The sequence below is a fragment of the Nelumbo lutea genome, chromosome 2 (genome assembly GCF_056320005.1).
Source record: "Nelumbo lutea isolate HS-2025 chromosome 2, American lotus-T2T, whole genome shotgun sequence".
NCBI lineage: Eukaryota > Viridiplantae > Streptophyta > Magnoliopsida > Proteales > Nelumbonaceae > Nelumbo > Nelumbo lutea.
The window spans coordinates 88789007-88797688 of NC_142685.1; the positions used below are offsets into that span (position 1 = coordinate 88789007).

At 50.7% G+C, this 8682-nt stretch overlaps 1 protein-coding gene across 1 annotated transcript; it reads left to right on the forward strand.

The window, feature by feature from the left end:
- The first annotated feature begins 259 nt into the window (after positions 1-259).
- Positions 260-1081, forward strand: LOC148871762 (uncharacterized). Its single transcript, XM_088970067.1, has one exon. The coding sequence runs from the start codon at positions 260-262 to the stop codon at positions 1079-1081; it is 822 nt and encodes a 273-aa protein (XP_088826193.1).
- Positions 1082-8682: the final 7601 nt, after the last annotated feature.

Genomic DNA, 8682 nt, shown 5'->3' on the forward strand with positions numbered 1-8682 from the left:
GTGCTCAATCGCCAAAACCCAACCAAAGACGAAACTGGAGTTCCTTGAGAGGGCCCAGAAGTACATTGTAGTCGAAGAGGCTTCAGCTAGTGATGTTCAAGAAAGGGGCACCGAGAACTAGGACGGAGCCCTAGAAAAGAAGAGAAAGAATAGAGACCACAACCACAACAACAACAACAGTAGGAAGCCATCAGCCTCAGCCTCGGCCCTGGCTTACAATTAGTACACGCCACTCAACTCCACCTGCACGCAGATTCTGATGCAGATTGGGGAGGAGAAGTTCATGAAGTGGCATGAGAAGTTGAAGAAGAATCCCCGAAGGGGAAACCCAAAAAAATACTACAAATTCCATCGAGGCACTGGTCACGACATTGAGGACTACTATGATATCAAGAATGAAATAGAGTCCCACATATGCCGAGTTCACCTCAAGCAGTACATTAGAGGTGAGGTTGGCACCTCGTCCTCTCAGCAGCAGCAGCAGCAGCATCGGCAAGTAGCTAGTGTCATCGATGTCATAATCGGAGGCACAGCCTTGGGCAAAGCCTCAGCCACAGCTCGCAAGGCCTACGCTAGGCAGTTGAGCATCCAGGGGCCAGCCCCCAAGAAGCCGAAGCAGGAAGAGTCTCTCTCCTTTATGAACGAGGATTTGAAGGGGGTAGCAGTCCCCCATAACAACACTTTGGTGGTTTCGGCCATCATAGCAAACTTCATAGTCAAGAGGATTCTCATTGACAGTGGCTCCTCAGACGACATCCTCTTCTATGAAGCATTCGAGATGATGAAGATAGCACCGGAGCACCTTTTGCCAGCAGATGTCCCACTAGTTGGCTTCTCTGGCTACATTGTCAAACTAGAGGGCAAGATCACCCTATCGGTCACAGTAGGGATGGAGCCCCAGCAAGTGACGAGGATGACAGAGTTCTTGGTCGTAAGGATTGGCTCACCCTATAATGCAATCAAGGGAAGACCAACCCTTTATGCACTCCGGGCAGCCATCTCCTCCTATCACATCGCTCTCAAGTTCCCCACCAAACATGACGTCGGAGTTGTTTGGGGGGACCAACATGCTGCCTATTAGTGCTATGTGGCAGCACTAAAGGGCAAGAACAAAGAAACCTTGCCACTAGAGGGCTTCGACCTCAAGGAGGAACCAGTGAGCCAAGGCCAGCCAGCTGAGGACCTCGTCTCAATCTCCCTAGATGAGGACAAGCCTGAGAAAGTAGTTCGTGTTGGGTCCAGCCTTCCCTCGAAGAGCCTATCCAAACTGGTAAGTTTCCTCAGACTTAATGCCGACGTCTTTGCTTGGTCCGCCTCTAACATGCCCGAAATTGACCCTTCGGTCATTACTCACAGGCTGAGCATGGACCCGAGCTCTAGGTCAGTCTAGTAGAAGAAGAGGAACTTTGCACCTAAACGATGGAAGGCCATAGAAGAGGAAGTTGGGAAGCTACTCGATGTCGACTTCATCCGAGAGGTACACTACCCTAACTGGTTCTCAAATGTGGTTATGGTAAAGAAAGTTAACGGGAAATGATGGATCTGGATTGATTTCATAGACCTTAACTGAGCCCGCCCCAAGGATAGTTTTCCTCTGCCAAGAATAGACCACCTCGTTGACACCACTGCAGGGTACAAACTATTCATCTTCATGATGGCTTCTTCGGATATAACCAAATAAATATGTACCTGGGTGATGAAGAGAAGACTTGTTCATCATTGAGCATGACACATATTACTACCAAGTGATGCCCTCCGACCTCAAAAATGCCAGGGCCACCTACCAACGCCTTGTTAACAAGGTGTTCAAAGAGCAGATGGGGAGGAATGTCGAAGCCTATGTGGATGACATGGTAGTAAAATGCCTAAAATCCGAGGCCCTTATCTCGGACCTAGCTGAGACCTTTGACACTTTGCAAAAGTACAACATGTGCGCCTTCGCTGTCAAATTAGGCAAATTTTTGGGCTTCGTTGTCACTCAAAGAGGCATTGAGGCTAACCCTGAGAAGATACAAGCCACACTGGATATGACACCTTCTCGGACGGTAAAGGAAACTTAGAGACTCAGCGGTTAAATAGCAGCCCTCAATCACTTCATGTCGAAGCCAGTCGACCGTTGTCTACCCTCCTTTCATGCCATCAAGAAGCTGAAAGAGTTCTAGTGGATGGAGGAGAGCCAGCATGCCTTCGACGAGCTCAAGGCATACCTTACCTCACCTCCCCTCCTCGCCCGTCCGGCCGAGGGAGAAACCTTGTACCTATACCTCTCGGTCGAGGATGAAACAATCAGTTCAGTCCTGATTAAAGAAGATGATGTGCAGAAGCCAGTCTATTATACCAACAAGGTACTTTGTGATGCTGAAACCAGGTATCTCGAGATAGAGAAATTGGCTTTCACCCTTGTGGTTTTGGCTAGAAATCTCAGACCATACTTCCAAGCTCACTCAGTAGTGATCTTAACAAACCATCCCTCAAAGCTGTCCTTGCCAAGCCTGAGACCTCGGGACGCCTGACGAAGTAGGCCATCGAGTTTTTCGAGTTTGATGTTCAGTACGAGCCGAGGCCCGCAATCAAGGCACAAGCTCTAGCAGACTTCATAATGGAATGCACCTTCAGCCGAGCCCTCCACCAGACCCCAAAAAATGGCGGAAGGGATCACAAGGACAATGAGGCTCACCCCCAATGGAAACTCTTTGCCGATGGTTCCTCCAATGCTAAAGGAAGCAGAGCGGGCCTCATCCTTCTCGGCCCCGATGGTGTAGTTGTAGAGTATGGTTGAGATTTGACTTCCAAACATCAAACAACAAAGCCAAGTATGAGGGCCCTCCTCACTGGCCTACAACTTGCTAGGGACCTCGGCTCCTCATGCGTTGAAGCCTTCAACGACTCTCAGGTGGTGGTGAATCAAGTGAAAGGCGAGTACGAGGCCAAAGAACAAAGCATGTCCAAGTACCTCGCCAAAGTCCAAGACTTAGCCTGCCACTTCCAACGCTTATCTTTGCAGCAGGTTCCACGAGCCGAGAATGCAAGATCCGACGCCCTCTCCAAACTAGCAAGCACCTCAAGCAAAGTCCTTGGCCAGACCGTGCGCGTAGAGAAGCTACTTCGGCCCTCTATTGAAGAAGTCCAAGTGCTCCCAATAGAGGCTGAGCCGTCATGGATGGATCCCATCATCAACTTCCTATCAACAGGGCAGCTACCCGAAGACAATAAGGACAAGCGACTTAGACGTCAGGTAGCCCACTATGCCTTGTTAGAGGGAAAACTATACTGAAGATCTTTCACCCTGCCCTACCTCCAATGCCTCCATCTAGAAGAGGGCGAGTATGTACTGCGGGAGATTCACGAAGGCATCTGCAGCAATCACCTCGGCAGAAGGGCCATAGCGCATAAAACTCTAAGGCATGGGTACTTCTAGCCGACCCTCCACAAGGACGTTGTCGAGCTAGTGTGAAAGTGCGATCCATGCCAAAGGCACGCCAACTTCTGCCACCAAACGACCACCACTATCTTGGCCCTCAGCAGCCCCTAGCCCTTCGCCAAGTGGGGGATGGACCTCCTTGGCCCTTTCCCGTAGGCCACTGGGGATAGAAAATACATCGTCGTAGCTGTAGATTACTTCACCAAGTGGGTAGAAGCCGAGCCCTTAGCCACCATCACGGTCCAAGCAATACAAAACTTCTTTTGAAAAAACATTATCTATCACTTCAGCCTACCCCACATGCTGGTCACCAACAATGGGAAGTAGTTTGATGATGCCAAATTTCAGGAGTGGTGTGCCTACCTTAGCATCAGGCAACAGTACACCTTGATAGGCTACCCCCAAACCAACGGCCTAGCCGAGGTCACCAACAAAACGATACTAGAAGGGTTGAATACCAGATTAGACCGGGCAAAAAGCCTATGGTCTGATGAATTAAATAGTGTACTCTGGGCCTATCGAACCACACCTTGGACAGTCATCGGGGAAACACCATTCGGCTTAACCTATGGCATGGAAGTAGTGATTCCAACAAAGATCAGCCAGCCGACACCCCGAGTTGAAGTGTACTGCGCAGCTAGAAATAGCAAAGCCCTCAGAGCAAACTTGGATCTGCTGGAAGAAGCCCGAGAGCAAGCGCAAATAAGAGTGGCTACCTACCAACATCAAGTGGCCCGCTACTACAACTCCAAGGTAAATGAAATACACTATCAAAAAGGAGACCTTGTCCTTAGAAAGGTTATGGTCCACGAACCTAGAGTGGGAAAGCTGGGTCCCAACAGGGAAGGCCCCTACAACATTAAGCAAGTCATCGGCCCCGACACCTTTCACTTGGAGCATCTAGATGGAAGATCCGTCCCTCGAACATGGAATTCGGAGAATCTTTGAATGTACTACAAGTAGTTGTAATATCTTTTTGGAATGATTGAATGAATGAAGCAAAGTACCCCTTCGGCTCAATGCTCAGTGCGTATACCTACTAAGTTCTTACAACTCTTCGGCTTCGTGACTGGTAGGGGTGCATGGCCTATCCAGAGGATCGTGCCCTCTCACTGAACCGATGCTGACTTAAACAATTAAGTAGCGAATACCCTAGCTGAGCGATGCATCAGAATATACCAAGACGGTCGAGGCCTTACGTCCCTCAGCACTCCACCTCTGCGGTAGTTGGCCTCTTGGACTTTTTCACTTAGCACCATTAGCAAAGGATGATAGCGCCCTCCGAATGATAAACGAGACCTCGTCAAAAGGAACACATGGGGAACGGGAGCCAGGTGAGCCTCAGCTCTACCTCGGTGACTCCTCCATGTGGTAGGCCAACTCAGCCTCGCCGAACCCAACACTTGGGAAAATGGGAGCCAGGCGAGCCTCAGCTCCGCCTCGGCCCCACCCACAGCTTGACGGGTCAGCTTACCTTTGCCTAAATACCCGTAGGAGGAAGAGAGCCAAGCAAGCTCTTGCTTCACCTTGGCCTCCTCCCCCCCATCGTAGGCCACCTCGGCCTTGCCTAAGTGAACACTTAGAGGGAAGTTAAGCCAGGCGAGCCACAATTCGATTATATGGCTTTGCCTTGGCTTCCCTCCGTCACACACCCATGGCACGTGTGTAATAAGCCAAAATGAACTATTTTACACTGTGTTCTTTTTACTTGGGGGGGGGGGGGCAAGGGCCCCTTGGTGAAAAATAATTCAGCAAGACAAGCAAAAGAGAAAGAACACAGTAGAAAGCAGAAATCAAGTACTCAAGAGGAGATTCAAAAAATGCCACTGATTTCCATTATATTCAAAAAATGGGCTTTACAAAACCTCATTCATGGCCTTCAAGGCTGAACACATGTATAGTATCAAAAAAGAAAACAAAAACCTAGCCTAGGCCTCGCCGCTTATTGGAGGAGGAAGAGCGGAGTTAGCAGCCTCCTCAGGGGTCAGGGATCACCTTCAAAGATTCGGCATCAAAGTCAGGCAGAGCCATCGCGAGCGCCTTCTTAGTATCCTCAATCCTGTCCAAGTAAGCCCTGGAGGCGAGATCGGCCAGCTCCTTGGCCTCCTGAGCCCTCTTTTCGGCATTGACAGCCTTCTACTCGGCCTCTACAGCACGCTTCGCTACCTCCTCGGCCTTCTTCTTTGCCTCAACAACCCGCTTCTTCGCCTCGACAACATCCTCCTTGGCCTGGTTGAGGCACCTTTCAACCTCGGAGAGAAGGCTTCGATGTGGGCCCTCTTCATCTGCTCCTTGGAGAGGCCCTCATATGCCTCCTTCAGTTGCGCCTAAGCCTCCATTTGGAATTTCTGTTTGTCGATGAGGCTCTACCGAAACTTGTGGTACTTCTCTTCGGCGGCAACAACAGCTTGCTAGAGTTTTCCCTTCTCCTCCTCCAGCTTGTCCATTTGGGCCAAGGTCAGTTTTAATTGGTCCCCAATGCCAACAAAGTGAAGGCAGACCTGCAGTGAAGGACCAATTAGTATTTCATAGAAAAAACAAATCATTGTGAAGGAAAATGGACAAGTGTTACCTCGGTCAGGCTTCCCAAACCCTAGGTGTAGACCTTCTCGAGAGCGCTCTCCAGCATCTAAAAGCGATCCCCCTCCCAGATGGAGTACCCCTCACGGACGTTTCACTAGGGATGAAAGATCTGGTTGAACCACTCGGCGAGCTCCTCCAAGGGTGTGGGGCAAAAAACGACCCCATTCATTCTTTGTGGGACCTCCTCGGTTCATCCCCCATCGAGCCTTGGTGCGGGCCACCTTTGTGGCAGTTGATCCCCCATGGCCTCCTTGGCCGGCCTTTTCTACCCCGCCTTGGTCTCCAGGGTGGACTTCTTTGACCCATTGGTTGGCTTTGGAGGCACCTATTGCTCCCGCCTCGGCTAGACCTCCTCGACGGGCTTCTTCCCCTTAGCAGGGACTTGTGAAGTTGCTCCCTTTGTGGGAGCTGCTGGAGTGGTCCCTTTGGCAAGGACCTATGTAACGGTCCCCTTAGCAGGGACCTCATTAGAAGGCCTTGTGGGAGCTCCTTCTATGTCGGCACCCCATCAGAAGGCCTCTGAGGTGTCTTTGCCTGCTTCTTCTGCATGGCACGGGCACGTTCTATCATAGCCTTCCAAGTGTCCATCAACACCTCTGCAAACAAAACAAGGTTGTTAGTAATGCATCACAGAAAAAAGAGGACGAGGGAATGTGTTAAGGGACTATAGGACCTCTCCTATCAAGGGGAGTAGGGCTGAGCCCCGTAAAAACTAGTGGAACCTCCTCCTCTACCAAAGGATGGGCTCAGACTCTCCCCAGGTCAAGAAACTACACAAGATCATTGTTCTCCTCACTCATGAGCAGGGGGACACTCTTCTCCGCAACCTAGCTAACCTCTCCCCACCCCGACCTAAAGGACCAACCCTCGATATAGGACAAAAAGAAAAGTTTGCCCTTCCAATTATGCACGGAAGAGGGGTTGTCTATTGGCTTGGTCCTACGGGGTTGAAGGTAGTACATGCCGTCTTTGAAAGAGTGCTTCCTTGGCACAAACAACACTCGAAAGATCTTCGACGTCAGTTCCACCCCTAGAACCGAGCCACCACCAGCATCATCACTATGGTCCTAATGGCGTTGGGCACTAGTTGACTAAGGGTGATCCCATACGCCCTCAACAGTTCAGAGATCAGCGGATGAAGGGGGAACCGAAGACCAAACTGAAGAAAATGTTGATAAACGCAGGTCTCCCCTTCCTTAGGAGTCCACTGTTCACCCACCTTGGGTATCCTCATACCGTAAGATGAGGTGATGAAGTACTGCCTCACCAGAGCCTTGACTTGATCCCCATCCAAAGAATTCTCAAATCCTAGGCGAAGAATATCGGTCTTGGCTACTGCTTGGGCGGCCCTCATCCTAGGAACAACATCTGGGGTCTCCTCCCCATCGACTTGGGAGGACCCCTCGGCCTTCCTCGGCATCATAGAGTTGGCACTTTTACAGGGAGGATCATTGCCTCGACGCCTGCCTTTGACACCCCTAGAGGCCACCCTCTCCCGAAGCACCTCAACCTCTTGTTGACAGGGAGTAAGGGCAGAAGGACTCAAAGGAGAAAGGGGAGAAGGGGTTCGGGTGGGGCTCCCCTCTGACTCATTTGGAAGATCATAGCATTCAGGTCCAAAATCTAAGAAATAAATCATTTGAGATTACCTAAAGGATGTGGAGGAAGAAGAAGTGAGAACGAAGTGTTGAAGGTTGGAGAGTCTGGGAGCTGAGTTCATTCAAAAGCTAAGGAACTTAGAGGCAAACAACAAGAATGCTGCCGTCAAGGCCCCTATTTAAAGGAGAATGAACAGCCCAGATATCTTGAGATCCAATGGCTGAGAAGCCACCGCCTCCACAACTCAAATGCAACGTGCCGCATAATGCTCAGCCTCAGAAGGCGAAACGACGCGCTAGCGATGACTTGGATCATTTTAGATCTAATGGACGCAAAACACCTCCACACCTGCGACCCAGCCATGTCGCACCCTTGAGTGCTTGTCCTCAGAAGGCGAAACGATGCTCGAGGTGAACAAGCACGTTTGCCCACTGCAACCCACCGGTTTATGTGACCCGATCATGCGAATGCGTACACTGGTTTGACCAGAAAGCCATTCTGCGCATGGGGTGTTCTCCCAATGCTAGACCCGTGCAAAATGCGGCCCCCGATTGCTTGTCTGAAGTAGAAATGCCACAGATTGCTCGCAACTTTGGCCCAACTTATGAAGACAAACTAGGTGGAGACATGAAAGAGAACGCCACTGCAAGGTGCACCTTAGTTGTCAGACCCATTGGTGCTCACCATTACTACTCCCATAAGCCAAAGCCGAATTCTTCACCTCGGCCTCGGGAGTGAGGGGGGCAAGTGATGTAGGGCGGCCCAGCCCACGAACACAAGAAGCAGGGACGCGACTAGCCGCAACAGGGGCTACCTTGCACCCCTCGTATGAAGTCAATCGCGGAGCGCCCACACGTCCCCACAGAGCTCACTGACCGCCCACGTACGACTCCCATCTCAGGCATTCATCTCCACCAACCTCCAGGCGGCTCAAGTATAAATAGGGGTTACCCCCCTCCAGGTGAGGGATCCTGAAATCTTATCCTACTACGAAACTTAAGCATCCTCACTTTTGTACCCTTGTACTGACTTGACCGTCGGAGTCTCTACCTTGGGTTTTCACTCGGGGCCTCTGACAT

Coding starts and splice junctions, on each gene's coding strand:
- LOC148871762 (XM_088970067.1), top strand. CDS start 260: ATGCAGATTGGGGAGGAGAAGTTCATGAAGTGGCATGAGAAGTTGAAG.